The sequence below is a fragment of the Clinocottus analis genome, unplaced genomic scaffold, assembly GCF_023055335.1.
Source record: "Clinocottus analis isolate CAN_PGR_092001 unplaced genomic scaffold, fCliAna1.0.p SCAF_20, whole genome shotgun sequence".
Classification (NCBI taxonomy): Eukaryota; Metazoa; Chordata; class Actinopteri; order Perciformes; family Cottidae; genus Clinocottus; species Clinocottus analis.
In genome coordinates this window covers 4,240,368-4,258,167 of record NW_027175932.1, presented here as the reverse complement: position 1 = coordinate 4,258,167, position 17,800 = coordinate 4,240,368, and the positions used below count along the sequence as shown (strand labels likewise).

The following is a 17,800-nucleotide window of genomic DNA, read 5'->3' as shown; positions in this document are numbered from 1 at the left end:
TTTTTTGTGTTGCTTTTGTCTGATGCAGCCTATTGTAAGTAGCCTTTCAACAAGCTGTCACCACAATCATGTGGATAATTTCTAAAGTGGTGTCTGCATTCAAAATGGCACAATTACACGACTAGACAAGAGAGGCTTTGAACTCCTCACAGTGCTGAACTGCAGGAAATCAAACAGTAGAAAGAGAACAATCATTATTTGCTTTTTCAAAAAAAAACACGCACAGCATTGTTACAAGTGGGATGAAATGCATCTAAACTTTAAAAAAAAGACCCTTTTTCTAATCTAAACCACCTGTTGCTGGTCTCTGTAATCGTCTGGAGCCTTGCTGCATCCGTCAACCACCTCGGACACTCGAGCTAAAGCAAATACGAAGCCCCCTCCGGGTGCGTGAAATGCTTTTAAGACGCTCGCCAGATAGACGGGTCCCTCTTTCTCATCTCGCATCCGTTTGATGGTGAAACATCAAGAGGACATTTTGATCTCTGGTGCAGCGTGGCACGACTTATTTTCGCATTAGTTTCCCTGGCAATGAAAGCTGCCCCCTCTCCGAGCAGCAAACCCATATTTAGAGTGGAGTGGTGTATCTTTACTTAGAAAGCGCTAATAGCTCCACGTGGTGATGCATGTAATTAAAGCTTTGTCGTTTCCTGACTGCTCGTTTGAGGTGGGCGTTTAACACCAGGGCTCTGTGGAGACTTAGAAGGAGATTGGACCGGCCTCGTGGCTCGACAATGCACCTGCAGGATTAGTCACAATTTGGGGAGGAAATTGGTCATCCCAGGTTTAAATTGTCAACACAGAAGATGTGAAATAAAGACGAGAGCTTCTTTCAAATTCTGACTCTTGTTTTGTTATAATGGCCACTTTAATTTGTCGTCACTAGCTTATCAAAGAGCCTCAGTAATGCCGATATGATTGGACCTGTTCATTTAATCAGATTATTCATTAAGATTTGCTTCTTGATATTAAGACCAAGGCATGTTATGATATCTGGCATCACTCAAGCTTGTATTTACCTAATCTCACAGCTAAAGATACCGGTACGCTCACACAGGTCTGTTTTATTACAGCTTCATGCCGTGTTGGGTACCGAGAGGTCAAAAGTCTACTCATTAATGCCGAGGCGGCCGGGTCCAGTTCTATTCTCAGAACAATCTCAGCGAAAGGAGGACATGAACGGACAGTTATGTAATGCCACCACCTCTTACTGGCTAACGGTCGTTTTTAAGGCCGCCAAAGTCTCCATTCAGGTATAATTACATTATTTAAATCATGGCTCTCAGACACATGTTCATGCTTAGAGTGCACCTGTTAGAAACTAGATAATATAATTCTAAATATAAATGTAATGAGTAATGAGTAAAAAAAAAAAAACATTTCCATAAAGCATGCAAATCATAAATGATTACATATTATTCCATCTCAGCGTGAATACAAAGTTAGCTAATATTCAATTCAAAAGAGAGATGGAACATCCTGTAATAATTCCCCCCGACAGGCTGGAGCTGCCAGACAAAGCCTCGTGATTGTGCAATGATTTCAGAGTATCAGTAACATCTCGACACCGATCAGATCCTCTTGTCCTGCAGGACGACTGGAGAGCGGAGAGGGTGTTTGTTTTTTCCTGGAGGCCTTTTAGCAAAGGGATCAAACACAAAAACTGCATTTTTCTGATTATGTCACAGGGTTAGCGTTTAGGGTTAAGGGTTAGCATTTTTGTTGAAATTCTCATTATGACAGCAATTAATTAATGAAATGCTCTGGCAAAACAATTATAGTTTGTTCTTTGTCTTATCTGTGGCTGTCGCAGGACTCTAATAAACACAGCTGAACATTTGATTTGGCCCGAATGTAAAATTGCACGAATTCTGCACCCGTTACTCGTCACCAGAGTCTTCCACAAGCTGCTCGCTCTACAGCCGTGAGCATGTGCGATAGGATGTTTGGGGGAGTGGCTTTGGAGGGAAGCCTAAAGGAAAGGTGATAAGTCTTGATCATTTAGAAACCTTTTTGTAGTAAGATGTAGGGACTTTTGGAGCTAATGCTGCTTGCGTACTCTTGCAAGATTTTCAAGGTAACCGACCTTTTAAGGTGAAATGGCCGTGTCTCTGGTCTTTGCTTATAAACTCATGTTATCTGTATTCTCAAAATAAAACCCCCAGCAGGCATCCAGTGTAATTAATGTGTATAACCGGTTATTTTTTCCTTTTCAAAACAGAAAGCCGCCAACTGTCAACTGGAACAAGCGATCACCTGTACAGAGACGCCATGCTGCGACGCCCACTGAACGAAGCATCAGCAGAGGTGACAAGGATCTATTGATGCGATAAATGTTCATTACTCTTTCTTCGTCAATGAATTGGTCTTGACAGAAACATCAACCTCATGAGTAACCATGATGTCAATTCATAATCTTGTATGTTATAATTGTGGCATTCGGAATATCCCTGAAGCACAAACAAGCGTTACTATATTTCTATATTCAGAGTGACATGTGCATTTTGCAAAGTGGGAGAGGACCAGAGGACATGTTTTCCCCTGAGATATATGAAAAATAAAAACATGGAGTGTTCATGTTTTCTCCTTCAGTTAGGCACGGTCTGAACACGACAATACCCATGAACTGTTCATTCTTCGCGCTGATGATTCAATCGATTGCGTCCATCCAAGACAAAGAGTGCCATCTGACATTGTCTCTGGAGAAAATAGACTATTTGTCTTCATAAAGGAAGACGTCTGAGAGTTCTCCGTAGTCTCATTAGTCACTCATGGCCATTTTCAATTCAACTCCCTTGCAAAAATACTGTCCCTTTCCAAAAGACTGAAAGTGGGAGGTCAACAAACAAAATAAACCTCCAAAATAAACTTCCAAGGTTTCACAGTTGAGGACGGTTTATCTCAACAAATACAGGGGACACATACGAGCTACTTTGGAGCAGCCAAAGCAACGTTTTCTCACAATTGTTTGAATAAATACACCTGCTCCAGAATGTCCTGCTAGCCATCCACATGTTTTGACTATACAAAAAGGAATCTCTCACTACCGGAGAACAAGGCTGAAGGCCTCTTTAAAGATGTGCTCTCTTGTGACACCAATCCCTGCTGCTCTAGTTTTCAAAGTTCGTCCGAGGGTGGTAATTGAGACACCGCCGAGTCGGGGAAACAAGAGGCTTCACTGTGGCTCCAACAGGTGTGAGCGCCCGGGAGGAGACGTGGTAATAACAGGCTGCGTGTGCGAACGGGACAATTCAGCAGCTCTGCTGATTTACATGGTGGGCAGAGGTGGAGGCAGTCGGCATGAATCACCCGACAGACGCAGAGGACGCCGTGGAGGACGTGAGCTTGAATCTAAATGGAGCCGTTCGTCAAATGGCTCTCATGCCGTCACAGGTGTGACTCATCATCCAGCAGCGCCGCGATTCATAACCGGAGACGCAGACGCCGACGGCGAAGGAAACAAACCGGTGGGCCCAGGGACGCAGTGAGGAAACACAAAAATACACTTACAGATCCCAGATCGCTTCCAATGACTGCATTCATGTTCAAATGACAAAACAAACAGAAGTGTTGCCTACAAGCGGACTATTGAGCAAGTGCAGATTTTTTTGGAGCAAATACATAAAGTGTGGAATTTGCCACCACTGCCACTACAACATAAAATAAGCCTTGAAAATGTTTAAATCCGACTTGTATTATATTCTAATGTATTCCCATCATGCTATTGAGAACTTTAATGGACTTGCATTATGGTGCGTTTAGGCTCTACTCAATAAAATTACATTTTGTGAAGGCAAATACTAACGCAAGTACAATCTTGATGCAATATAAGCAGAATTATAGAGAGAATTATGACCGTTTCACTTCTAAACAGTAATATTAGCTATACACAGCTTATAATATATAATTAAAACTGAAAATACTTTTTTAAAATGAAAATGAAAGATACAATGTGTTTCCTAATCATTTGAATAGTGCCTTTATGCAAATAACCACTATAGAGGACCAAGTAAACAACCAAGAAAATTGCAAGCAGTGCATCCCTAATACTCACTGCAGTTCAATAGTCAGTCAGTTTGACCTCCACAACCTAAACTGCGACTATTTTCCTGATAATGGTGGTCAGAGAGTGCAACCGAAAGCTGGAAACAGCAATTTAACTTCTGGCCAGAAACAAGAGTTGTTAAAGCATTTGAAAAGCTTTCAGTCACAGCCACCATTTAGTGTCAAGGGTGACTGTTGGATGTTTGGATGTTGATGGTGGATCATGCTGTTTTTTCCTCGACTTAGGAGCTGCTTGTCCTCCCCTACCTCATATCGATGCCGTACGTTCATGACTCACAGCTCTACTCATGGTATAGCAGTGATTTGAAGCTCTTGGAGCTGCATCACATCACCACGCAGGTGTCCTCGTCCGCATCCTGCGCAAACAGCAGCCGGCAGATGCGCCATGTCAACGTTGGCATTTGAATAGTTTATCCTTATTGATTTTTTTCATGAATGAACAGCCTGAGCTCCTACACTCCAGTGATGACTCATGGTTTTGACCAGCGTCCTTTCGACGCGTTGCCGTCAGGAAGCTGTTTGGCAACTGCGTCGCTTTATATTCCTAATGAAGAAACAATTGGGTGAAGCACACGGTCTCTCACGCGGAATGACTCACCCGCCGACCCTGCGAGGTCGACCTTCCTTTACAATACATCCGTGTTGCCCGCACTTCAACTGAGCCTGAGTGATATGACGAAGTACGAGCAGGAACATGATCCAAGAGCAGCGACTTTCATCTCGACAGGAGGTTTTATGGCATTTTTGGTTCGTATTTATTCTAACTGATGTTATGAAGTGACGAGCTGGACGCCGGGGCCCCAACAATGGGATGTTTTCCCAGGTGGTATATCAGAAAAGCTTTTATTCTGAAAAAAAAAAAAAATACTAAGATTGCCTCTCTCCAGTGAAGACCAAACTTCTGACACCTGTTACTCTGAGCTACTCGGATTCAGCCTGTAAAAAAAAAAGGCCAGGAGAGAGTTTCTCTACTGTGAAGATGTTGTTGTTTTTCTTTTTTTTTCTTGTAAGGACTTGTGGAAGGGATAAACGATGTCCTCTGCTTGTCATCGCTGAGCAACAGAAGCCTCACAAGGCCGGCTGCATTACGGACGGTCAAAGTGAGCCACGAAAAGGAACATTTGTGACAGGCATGAACGTAGATTTCACACTTTTGTGTTTTTTCATCACACCCGAGAAGGCCATATATGATCATTTGGCTCATGAATAAGCATTTTTATGTGAATTAACTCTAAACAAGGCTCTAGAAACCATATACATGTCATAACAACATACATACAATATATAGATATAGAAATATAAATTACCAAAAAATGTACGTTTAATTTGGTACAAATATTTGACACCGACTCCTCAGATAAAGGCTTATTTTGTGGCACTCAAAGTGACTTCCTCTCAGTACTGTGACAGCATTAGAAAATACTTGAAAATGGATTTCAAGAACCTACAATTGTCAAGTTTCAAACAACCCTTTTTCTCGAAAATATTGCAAAAACGAGATAATTTTTGGGGCAATTCAGATATCTTCAGATTAAATCCCTTGCAAGACGAGGGTCCGGTTTAGTCTTGCAGTCATTTCTTATCCTCTGATCATATTATCATATCTAGAGAGTGATGCTGCATTCCAGCACTGAAGCTGTGGACTGGAGAACTCCGTCTCTCCGGGCTGCAATGAGGCGCTGACAGGATGCATGGCGACATCAAATCTTTATATGGCCACAGGGATCTGCGCTTGAATACTTGCAGGATGCTCGCAGGAGATTTATGCCTCGTCGGCTGCAGCTACAGCTCCTTTATACCTCTGGCTGCCACCAACTCCCACCTCAATTTGGAGGAGGTTGGAAATAAGCCCAAACATCGCCGTCTCCGGGGCGGGCTCAAGGCATTCAGAGAGCCGGAGCGTTTCTCTGAGCTGCTTTCCCGCACTGGCATCATGTGTACATGTGTGTGTTTAGAGTACGACAACACATTGAAGTCTGTTTGCCGGAAAGAAACAACCTGTTAACGCCTCAAATATCAGTTTTAAATATTCTCATCCTGTGAATTTGACTTAATAAGGTGTGTGATATAATTGATCTCCTGGGTTGAATCATGATTATTACTTGAGGACCCAATTCTCTGCTTAATTACTCATATAACAAAGTGCTATATTAATCACTTCAGTTCACTGAAGTGATTAGTGTGGCAATTTAAGTCCAGCTAATGGAGGAAGAAGGATTCAGATCTTAAAGTAAAAGCAAACTATGATTATTTTTGGGGCATTTCATAGAAAAAGCGGTCAATCCAAAGAATAATTAATGTTAAGATCGTCATCTGCAAAGCACAGCAGTCAAGAAAAAGTAGAGTCCAAACAAATGGAAATAGTTTATCAAATGGGAATAATCAAGGAGTGTATAAATACCTCAAAGTTGTACTGAAGTACTTGAGTAACTTACTTCCCACCACTAATCCCCAATGTCAACAATTTCGACATCAAATGTGATACATTTGATAAAAAAACAACATGGAGCACACAGGAGGTTACTGTGTCTCAAAAGCAGAGTGGAAATGTGTGTTTTATCTCCCACGGTTCTTACCAACAGGCGTAAAGTCATTTAGATCATCAATAATTAAAAGGAACCACGATCGACTGCATCACACAGACTCACGGCGGCCATTTTGTTGGATTCTGTGGAGAAAAGCCAGCTTGTGTTTTAGCCTCCGTGGCGACATTTACACGCAGGCGTTGGACTCAATCCGCCGTTTATTTCCAGGTTCATAGTCCTAAACGTGTTTATATATTTATGAACGCTCCGCTGGGTTAAAATACTTACGTTGATTGCCAGCTTTTGCCAAGTCTAATTCTAGGGCAAAACTGATTATTCCTGAATCAAGATTGATAAGTCCAAACGCCCATGTCCTAAATTGAAACAAAAAAATTCCAAGTTGAGATTGAGATTCAAGTCAAGTCACAAGTCAAGTCACAGGTCAAGTCACAGGTAATACCATTTGCGTCTCCATTTGTAATTCTCTCCGCACACGCTGTGCACACCAGACTGCACCTGCATGACTTTGATTAAAATATAAAAATCCTTTTGGAAAACTGAATAATGAATTCACCATCAGAGTTGAAAGTGTCGCTGGAACCTGTCAATCATCGTGCAGCGTTTACACTATCCTCTAGTCTCTGCTGGGTACTGATGCAGACACTCGACCCCCCCAACCTCCTCCGTGAGCATGCTGCTGCTGCTGCTGCTGCTGCTGCTGCTGCTGCTCACACGCTTCTAACTCCGCCATGAAGTGCAGCGTGTCTTCGAATTCACTTGAGAGTTTTAAGGAACATGTCGTTCCCCGGTGCCACGCGGGCAGTTGATTGATGCGCTGGTACGTCCAGATGAGGTCAGGTCAGGCGTTTTTCATCATTACAGTGGGCGACTTGAGGCTGGATGGGGAGGGTGGGGGGGTATTGAGACTTGATAGCGGGCTTTTCCCCAGTCTCTATGGTAACCTGCTGTGCCTGGAAGCCTTTTAATGGCTTGTCACGGCAATGAGAGGAAAACAGCGACAGGGCATCTACAGTCCACGTCTGAGTGACAATCAGAAGCTGCAGGGGAGAGAACTGTCAAAATACTTCAGTCTGACAAACTGGAGGTTCAGAGCCGTTTAGTGTGACTGCTGGAAAGTGAGTCTGTTCTATTGAAAAAGTCTGAACTTATTACAATCAGAAAGACACCGATCTTTGGCTGCAGATACAATCAATTATTTTTTGGGGGGAATTAAGGACGTTCCAATTAGTTCCAAATCAAATAGAACGACAAAAAGTACAGAAACCTGACTTCCTGAACTATTTTGGATCATTTATTGAACACATATGTATTGCACGCATACACATTCAGTTAAGTAATGTACTTATTTTGTGTGTAATAAAAGTGTTTGCTTTAAACTGGCTCTCTAGTGCCACCTAGTGGAAATAACATGTTAGTGCTGCACACTTTGACTTTCATTTGACCTACAGCAGGATGCTATTTTAGGACTACAAAGGCAAAAAGATGACATACAAATGATCAAACTAGATACTCAACATCTGAATAAGTTTTTTTAAATATTAAAATAATTTTGAAGCCGAAAATTAAATTCAGAATAGTTTTAGAAATCATAAATAATTGTTACTCGGGGATGAGAGGATGCTTGCAACATGCATACATCAAATAAACTAGTTCTTGTGGTGGCCTGTCATCTGCTGCAGATTCCATATTTAATAAATGAAAACACATAGAGGAAGTTTGATTGCAATCTTTGCCAGCCAGAGAGCAGTTCAAGCAGAAGAGTGCATAAACAACATTAATTATCCGACTGATGTTAAGTTCGAGGTCAATGATTTGAATAATCTGATAAATATTCCATTAAAAATCGGAGGTTTATCGTTGTCTTTCGTTGCAGGAGGACGACCCGGGCCTCGCTGATTGCAGTTGCATTCCTTTAAGACATCAGTCACCACTTTGCAAAGCTCCTTCCACTCTGCAGGCTCTTGGGGACGCGACCTCTCAGTCAACAGTTGGGTCTGTTTTGCTATAGAAATACCGCAGGTCTAAATTAGTCTCTTTAAAAAGTCAGCTGTTCACAACTGTTCTTAAGTGACATCATTCAATAAATGACCAACAACAACAACAAAAAGTTAAAGTTTTCTACCTTTTTCAAAAACAATGACACGCTTGAAGTGGTTTATTGGGTATAAATGTAAGAGCAGAACTGAATTTCTTCAGTTAGAACAGAATATTTAACAATCATTCAAAAATGTACTGTCACTTGAGTCAAATAGATTAAATTGTGTTTAGAAGACTTCTAAACCCTTAATCCCGTATTTGAGATGATATGAATTCAATAACAACTGCAGGTGGAATCTATGGAAGCCCATTTCAGGCAAAAAAAAAAGGTAGCCCAGCCTCACTTCCAGGAGCCGGCCTTGCCTTTGGCCCCGCGGAGGCTCTTGGACGCTTTGGAGCCCCTCTGGTGGTCGCTGACTCGGTTCCGCAGCACGTGGATCTCGTACTTCTGCCTCTTGAGCTTCTCGGCCAGCACGAACTTCTCGGCGTGCAGCTGGTGGAGCCACTGCCACAGGTCCTGCGCCTTGTCCGCCAGCTTGTCCTGGTTCAGGTGGTCGATGTTGAGCGGCTTCCGGCGCTCCATCAGCAACTTCTTCTTCTCCTCGCGCGCGGTCAGCTTCTTGCCCTTCTTCTGGTCCACCTTCTGCAGGTAGCCGCCGAAGGACTTGTTGGTGAAGATCTTCTTCTTCTTCGCCTCCTCGTCCGCGCGCAGCTTGGCCGCCTCGTCCTCGCGCCTCGTCCTCTCCTCGGCGAGGCGCGCTTGGCGCTCGCGCTCCTGCTCGGCGCGCACGCGCTGCTGCTCGGCGCGGTCGGAGCGGCGGGTCTCGATGCGGCTGCGCAGCGACACCAGCTCTTCCTCCTCTTTGTGGCGCGTGGAGAAATGCGACTCGATCAGCGTCTGCAGGTCGTTGAAGTCCTTCTCCAGCCGCTTCCGGTGCAGGTCGTCGAAATCCACCTTCTCGCCGTCGGGCAGCTTCGGAGGAGCGATATTTGGCACATAAGTCGTCTTGGGCCGCCACTTGGAGTCCTCCTCGTGCTCGACCTCCCCTGCTCGCTTTTCCGTCTTCTCCGCTTCATCCTCCTCCTGCTCCTCTTCTTCCACTTCTTCCTCCTCTTCTGGCTCGTACTCCTCGGTGTCTGACATGATGGGCAGAAAGCAGGATGACCACTGACACCAGCTGGGAAGAGATGACTGGGGTGGTGGGCGTGCAGCTGGAGGGGTTTTTAAGGGGTTTGACTTTTTTTTGACCATGTGACCTCCAAAGTCTCCAGAGTGGGGGGTCAGCAGCAGGGCGGATTTTGAGACAGATGGAGAAGTCTATTTTCTCCTCACCAAACCTTCAGCCACACTTAAGCGACCCCTCCTCCCTCTCGGTCTCCTCATTCCTTTGTAAGGACAAGATGAGAGACTATTTCAGATACACAACAGATGCGCACACACACTTGTGCTTTCCAGTCCCACGAAGCAAACACACGTGTCACCCGGTAACAAATGACGCCTATACTTAGTTGTAAAAGGCCCACCGAGGCCTCGGCCGCCGACAGGAGACAGAGACGTGGAAGGAGAGGATGAATAGAGAAGGACGCACTTCAACTTTTGTCCGCAGATATTTCACAAGCAGTTTGGGGAACTTGCTAATCCGCCATGATGGTTTAAAAGCCGCTGTGGTGCTCCGAGGAGTGACATTAACGGAGCACATTGCGATCTCTTTAAGTGCATCGGAGCCGTATGGAGTTACAGCTGTCGCATTCTCCAAAATCAGCCACTTTATAAAGAGGATATCTCTTTTAAGTTCAATTATCTTTGTAAAGTTAATGTTTTAGCAGTCAGCCAGTGCATTTTAAATACTGGTATTTGTGAATCGACAGTTATTATTAAGAAAAACTCTTTAAAAAAAACTTAAGCAGCACAGAAGATCATCAGTAAGAACAAAGAACAAGACAAGATGAGCGTCACTGCTGCGCCTGCGTCTCTCCTCTTTGGAATGTAATTAAAACATTCTTGCTATTGGAGGCGTTCTGCCCGCATGGATTAAAGTGTAATTCTCCCACGATGCAATGCTTTAACGGCGGTGTCAACGATGCGTGTTCCCAAGTCTTGCGTTGTGAGTGGAAAGGGACCAACAAAGAGGGTGAGATATGACTGACGGAAGGGAGACAGGTGCTGCGCTGCGTCTGAGAATTCAAATCAAACCGTTGCGTTGGCCTCCTTGGGATGAGCGTTGTTCTGCCGTACACGCATGTGGGAGATGACACATTATCTCCAGGGGGTTCAGTTCCACTTCTCTATATAGGTTAATTGTGGCCATGAATTTTTTTGGAATAATTGCGAGAAAGTCCCCTGTCTCGTCCCAGAGTGGACTCAGCCCCAGTAAAACATGCCAGTACACAGCAGCAGGTGGTCCCAGTGTAAACGTGGTAGCTGGTGGCGAGGGACAACTGTGTCCATTAGCAAAGAAAGGCAAAGAAGGCTATAAATAAAGTCACATTGTGGCTGTTTAACACAGGCCGCAATGAACAAATAGAGCGATGCTGGGAATCTAAATGCAAATTAAAAGAAAAAAGTTCTTGTAGATGTTGACATACTTTATCAGAAACAGTAAGGTATGTTTTCACATACAAGGTATTTGACATGGTCCATCAGTATGAAGACATGGTTAGAAATTAAAATGTACAATAGGATATGATAAACAATTTAAGAGTACATTACTGTATATTTGTGCACATGTTGATTGGATCAAACTGCTCCACCTGTGAGGTCCAGGTGAACCAGAGAAGTGTGCTTTTCATTGAAAGAACCAGTTCTGCTCAGACATGCAGGCAACACTGGGTGAACTGGGTGTGGAACAGTGAAGAGTGTCACCATGCGTGCATAGTGCATGCCAAACAGGATCCATTATCTTGCAAGTTTCTTGTAAGTTTCCCTAAAGAAAATATGTAATTTGGCATACATAACATTCATACTAAAATAATTATTACTTATTAGTTAGGTTTGGAAACTGTATTATCCATATATAATGAATTATAGAGTAGCTATCTTTCAGTGTAAATGCTCCAGCACCTTTGTGATGTATGATCTGAACTATTCATTTAAAATTATACTCTAATAATGATATTCCAATAAAAACGTCTCATGTAGGGATGCTGTTCTGGCCATCACACTGTATTCCAGACATAATATTGTTGTGGTGAGAAATTGTCCTTCTATACGAATTATTTTTATTTTATTTTATAGTTGCAAGCTAAAATAACTCCAATTTGATTTAAAAATACATTTTGAAAAAAAGTTCCACATTGAAGAATAATGTTTCTATGAAAAAAAAATTGGCGCCCGCTGCTTTCCTCACACAGACCACAACCGTAAAATGGAGGTAGAAAAACTGTCGCAAAACCTACCACAAAGCACGTGTGAAGTGTCGTCCAACAGCCCCTGATATTCGGCATGTGAAACCCCGTTCGGTCTCTCCGTACGGCACCCTAGCTGAAGACGGTATGCTTGCCAGCCCGATCCCATGAAATAGTATAAAATATACGTATTCACTGGTTTCTAGTGTAACGCTTTTTCCTTGTGCGTTTCAGAACCATGCCGGCTAAAGGTCCTTTGCAATCTGTCCAGGTCTTTGGACGTAAAGTAAGTAAAATAAAGACTGTATTCCACATGTGGTGTTGTGGCTATCCTGTCTTGCTAGCGCTTGTTAGCTAAAGTAGCCAACATGATGCATTAGTGTGTCCGCTTAACATCGTGTTATGGAGGCCTGTGTTGGGCTAGACGTGACGGAACAATGGTTGAAGCTTTATTTATGCTGTACATGACCGAAAAGTGTCTGTGATATATGTTGCTAGATTTATAATCGGTCGGTTTGGCTGCATCGCGTCACCGGATCGGAGCTTTAGAAGCGAGCTAACTAGCCATGGTTGCTAGCACTGGCTGTGGTTTAGATACTTGAAACACAATATTGCCGTTCATTTTACCGCACGTCTCTTCATGCAAACAAACCCAATTCCTGATTTAATCGACAAACTCAGCAAACCGTATCCATCAACGTCACGGGGCTCGATAACATCATAAACCTTATGTTTGACTCGTAACGGGATGCTATGAGTGTTTTTACGTAGTACACGTGCACGTTAACCGGTACAGATTTTCCTTTCAGTTGTCTTTGTGCTCTGATGTTGATTTTGATGCTTTCATCATAGAAAACCGCCACAGCAGTTGCTCACTGCAAGAGGGGGAATGGCCTGATCAAGGTGAACGGCAGACCCCTGGACATGGTGGAGCCTGCCACCCTCCAGTACAAGGTGAGTGCTGATGAGAGAGGGGCTTAACGTCAGGGTGCACAAGGCTGATGGAGGGCAAAGCCTTTAACATCTGTATTTAAAGGAGACGGGACAGTTGGGGATGAGCAATGCGGCATGACATGGGTGCCAGTTCTAAACTTAATCTAGCACAATGCATGTGGAGACTATGCAAAGTGGTGCCTTACTCCCTTTTGCCTACAGCTGACATTAATATTAAACTAAATTCATTATTTGAAGGGGATTTGTATTTCAGATGATGGTGTGAGTCTTGCTTTCATTTTGAAGCTAGTAGGGATGTAGATTATTCAGGACAAGGCAGTGTTTTAAGCATCTTTCAGTATACTGCAAAAACACATGTGCAATAATCAAAATCACTATTATTGTTACTTTTTCTTTATTACATTATTACTTTGTTTATTACATTATGACATTGTTGTCATTATGTGTTTTAGCTTCTGGAGCCAGTCCTGTTGCTGGGAAAGGAGCGTTTTGCTGGAGTTGACATCAGAGTCAGAGTGAAGGGTGGTGGACATGTGGCACAGATCTATGGTAAGAATGCATCATAATTTGTATTAATGGTTAGTTTTTGCTTCATATTTATCCATCATCAGCTGCTGTGTCTGAGGATGTTTCACCTTCCTGCCATTTAATGTTTCTGTTGTTTTCCAGCTATCCGTCAGGCCATCTCCAAATCCCTGGTTGCCTACTACCAGAAGTGTGAGTATTACATTGTTTACTACTCATGCTCCGTATTTTACAAAACTTGTTTTGTATGTCACCTATGTTTTATTCCCGGTCAGTAAATGACTATTTGTTTAGACATGGTTCCCTAAAAAAAAGTCTTCCTGTCTTGGCAAAATGTGTTGCTCAAGTCTGAGTGTGTGTGCTGTATTAAGAGTTTCAGCTGTGCTGAGCTTTAATGTTGAATCATGTAGAATTGTGGTTTTGTCAGCATTTCAACACAATGTGGGGACAATAATCACTCCAGTGATTTGTGTATCCACATTGTGTGGAACTTGAGCTGTCAATTATTTTTTGTACTCTGATTTGCCTCAGGGGATACTTTTTTAAACGAGACAACAAATTTGCTTGTTCTTAGTGTTACAACAAGTCTGTTGGATGTGAAAATAGGGAAATGTGTAGTGTTTATTATACTAAAGATATTTTGTATTCGAACACATTGGATAGAGAATAACTTGGAGCCTTCATGTTCTTATGCAGATGTTGATGAGGCCTCCAAGAAGGAGATCAAAGACATCTTGATCCAGTACGACAGGACCCTGCTGGTTGCCGATCCTCGTCGCTGCGAGTCCAAGAAGTTCGGTGGACCCGGAGCTCGTGCCCGCTACCAGAAGTCCTACCGTTAATCCCCCTGTACATTTTCTTAATAAATTGGAGGAACAAAATAAGTTGTCCTTTTTTTTTTATTCATAAGACTTTACAGACTAGTGTTTCAATGAGGAATGTTGGTCAAGTTGAAATTGTTAATTCATGAATTACAAAAAGTTATTTTTCTTGGTCATATGGAACAAGACATGTTGAGAATGAAATACCTATTTCTCTGAGATGTGAACAATGATGGTATCGTATACATGTACAGTAAGAATTCATAATGCATCTGCTGATGGAGGCTAAGGTACATGGACTTGATTTGAGCGTGACCTGTGGTTGAGGACAAGAGAGAACGTCACAAGTGAACTTGCGCTGTGCTAAATACTCTACTAATGAACAGTTCTGTACAAAGCAGATGTTAAGATAATTATGTGAAATGTTTCACAGCATTAGTAGGAAAAATGACCAGGTGTTACTCATCCCACTAACGATGGATCTGTTGCATGCAGGTGGTCCAGTGTCTGACGGCAGTCTGCACAGCTACAGGACCCTAAAACTAAAGCAGCTTGATTGCATTCAGCCATCATTAGTTTTTATTATCGACACATGCTTTATCTACTGTGCTGTACCAGAACGACAGCAGATTAAAATGCAATGGCTCAATCTTTTGTCTGCCTCCTATGAAACCCGACCCGCACAGAACGATTAATTGTGAATGGAGTCATTGTACCTTAAATCCCCGACTGATTCCTTGGGGAAATTCTTTCTGAAAATATTTCTTAATATAAGAAATTATATCTGCAGCTTTCTTAATGTTTTTTTAAAAATCTGAAACCAATGACATTTACCCTATTCACTTTGTGGCAAGTTATTATGGGACTCAAGTCCGTAATTCAATTTTAAATAAAATAACATTGCTTTTTATCTTTTCATTATATGGACAAACATTCTGCTGTAAAATGTATTTTCAACTGCACTTCAAGAGGGAACACTAGTATTTGTTTTGCTTTCACAATAAGACACATTAAATGTTTTGAAGGCCTCAGATTTCTTTGCGATTTTCCTTTATGATTGCTTCCGCCAGCAGAGGGCGCCAGAAGACAGTAGCGAATCAGCGACGCAGAGACGTTCACACACCAGCGGCCATTAGAAACCTGGCTCACTGCCATTTCAGAAATGTACAGATCAAGAAACATATGATGAACCACCACGCACCACGTCACGATTTGTGCCAAAATGCCTCTGAGCGAGCCCCATACATCCTGGCTCGGATAAATAATAAAGTCTAACAATGGTTCACAAGCTGATATGCTTTGAAATCTCAGTAAACCACATAATTGGACTAATGCAAAGATGTGTTGGCTTTGTTAGATAGATAGAAAGATAGATAGATAGATACTTTATTCATCCCCAGGGGGAATTTTTTTGTGGTAGCAAACATGTACATAGTAAACACTAAAATATTAAGTATGTCAAATACTCAATATAAATAAGAGCAAAGCAGAAATATTAAATTAAGACAATGAAATAACAAAGATGCAAGTATAATGCTGATTAAATGGATTATTCACTCAGCTGTTTTTATGTGTCAGAAAGTGTCATATTCAACTTTCTGATCCCAAATTTTGAGAATTTCCTTCCTCTGCTTGGAGATTTTATTGCATTTTCCCCAGCGCCCTTTCCACCCTGATAACAACACCTCGCACAGATAATCTCCACTTCTCAACTGGTTTTAAAAAGATGCTGATATCCTCATGCCACCCCTTTTTTAAAAAAAAAAGTTTTTTCCTCTTTTTCTGCGTGTTACTGCTGTGTGTTGTTCTTCCAGTGCTGATACACAAACACTCGCTCCACTCCAACGCAGCAACAGGAGCGTAATGAGGTGAGCTGAGCTGAGGCCCAGATGTTGTTGGCCTCTCTGTGGGCAGCCAGCAGCAGCCGTTCCCGCTCGGTGAGCTCCCGTGGGGGGTGTGGGAGGGGGATCGGGCCTGTGTACAGCCCTCCAATAATCAACACAGCAGGGAGGCCCACTCCCCACCGCTACTGTTGTTTACTACTGTTTATGTTCTGCCCCTGCTTACCGCCTCACCTCCAAAGGCCATAATGCAGCACCGGTGACAGTCTCTGCCTGTGGAAATGTTTGTTCTGCAGGAAAGGCTGTGGAGGATGCAGCGAGCTGCAAAAAGACGTGTCAGAATGGATGTTTCTGCCAGTTTCTCCTCCGTGTGACGGGAAAAAAATGTGTGTTTTTTTTTTTTTCTTGGCTTCAGTAGGAGAAGAATTTTTCGCGGTAGCGAAACAATTTTCCTCAGTAACTGAATTTTATCAATATTTACAACTGCAGATGTCACGGCTTATTAGTAAATAAGAAACTTGTGAGCATTGACAGTTACTAATTCAAGCATGGGGGATTATTCACAATACATATTGCCCTTAATAGTAATTAATTCAACCATTATTAAAGCTGTTACTCGCCTTATGAGAAAGTCATACCCGTTACAAGACGATGTTTTATATAATCGTGCATTGCTGCAGGAAATGAAGTAACAAGGTACATTTTGGCGTGTAATTGGCAGCGTTTGTTTTCCTCATCAAGCTGCCGCTTTGATTCAGTGACGCTGCTTTTCTGGTAATTTAAAGAAACGAGGAGCTGTGATGCTGAATTAAATACATTTGATTCGGTGTACAGAGGTGTCTGTGGTATTGTTGCACAGCAGGTCTCCTAGCTTTTAAAGTGTGTCATTAAGTGTGCAGGGTTTATTCCTTTATGGCTGACACACACACACACACACACACACACACACACACACACACACCCTGGACTCAGCACCGGCCTTTCCTCTGTTAACACCTCTGCCTCTCTGGGTCTCCGGATCACACAAACACTGAGGTGTTTGGGCCAGGATGCATTTTGTCATCACTTGCACTTCATCCCCACCTCTCTGAGCGACGCCTCCATGAACACACACACACACACACACACTCAGCAGTTAACGCATGAAAAGTGTATCAATACACCCAGATGCAAAATCAGGCTTCTGGTATAAACCTGCACGGTGAATGCTTTTTTTTCTACCTCATCCTCCTCTAAAGAAAGAGGGAGGGACGTTCATTAACATACTGTAAACTCTGACCACTGCTCTCCTCCTCCTCCTCCTCGAGCCTCATTGCCCCAAATGAGTAAACAACACTTGGTGGAGGGCGTCGGAGGCTGAGGATCAGGGGGACAGTAGCAGGCAGCGACAAATGTCTGCTTGAGTGGGGAGGAAACGCAGCTCAGTAAAGCGACGCGCCGCTGTTTGGAGCCGAGTGATAATGAGCTGCTTATCTGTTGCTTTGTCCTTGAGCGGAGGTGATCAAAGGTGATCAAAGCATGTGTGTGTCTGAAGGAGTGAGGGGAAACCAACACCAAGATGAGGCTTTTCTTCATGTCAAACTTCCTGTTTAATCACCGTTAAACGTCTTAATAAGTGGTGCTTCAGTAATCCGTTAGTCTTCAATCCGTCAACAGGGAATTACAT

General features: G+C 42.9%; 2 protein-coding genes across 2 annotated transcripts; one reads left to right on the top strand and one right to left on the bottom strand.

Annotated features, from left to right (window-relative positions):
- Positions 1-8,851: 8,851 nt before the first annotated feature.
- Positions 8,852-9,810, bottom strand: tnnt2c (troponin T2c, cardiac). The gene has a single exon (XM_068586437.1). The coding sequence runs from the start codon at positions 9,790-9,792 to the stop codon at positions 8,989-8,991; it is 804 nt and encodes a 267-aa protein (XP_068442538.1). The 5' UTR covers positions 9,793-9,810; the 3' UTR covers positions 8,852-8,988.
- A 2,266-nt stretch (positions 9,811-12,076) lies between these two features.
- Positions 12,077-14,356, top strand: rps16 (ribosomal protein S16). Its single transcript, XM_068586492.1, has 6 exons — positions 12,077-12,138; positions 12,228-12,279; positions 12,846-12,947; positions 13,400-13,496; positions 13,617-13,664; positions 14,169-14,356. Exons 2-6 carry the CDS (start codon positions 12,232-12,234, stop codon positions 14,312-14,314), a joined length of 441 nt encoding a protein of 146 aa, XP_068442593.1. The 5' UTR covers positions 12,077-12,138; positions 12,228-12,231; the 3' UTR covers positions 14,315-14,356.
- The last annotated feature ends 3,444 nt before the right edge of the window (positions 14,357-17,800 follow it).

What these genes read in the sequence shown, in the direction of transcription:
- tnnt2c (XM_068586437.1), bottom strand. Translation starts at nt 9,792, where the DNA reads ATGTCAGACACCGAGGAGTACGAGCCAGAAGAGGAGGAAGAAGTGGAA.
- rps16 (XM_068586492.1), top strand. Translation starts at nt 12,232, where the DNA reads ATGCCGGCTAAAGGTCCTTTGCAATCTGTCCAGGTCTTTGGACGTAAA. An exon ending in CTGCCACCCTCCAGTACAAG is followed by an intron (nt 12,948 to 13,399) that starts GTGAGTGCTGAT and finishes TATGTGTTTTAG; the next exon opens with CTTCTGGAGCCAGTCCTGTT. An exon ending in ACATGTGGCACAGATCTATG is followed by an intron (nt 13,497 to 13,616) that starts GTAAGAATGCAT and finishes GTTGTTTTCCAG; the next exon opens with CTATCCGTCAGGCCATCTCC.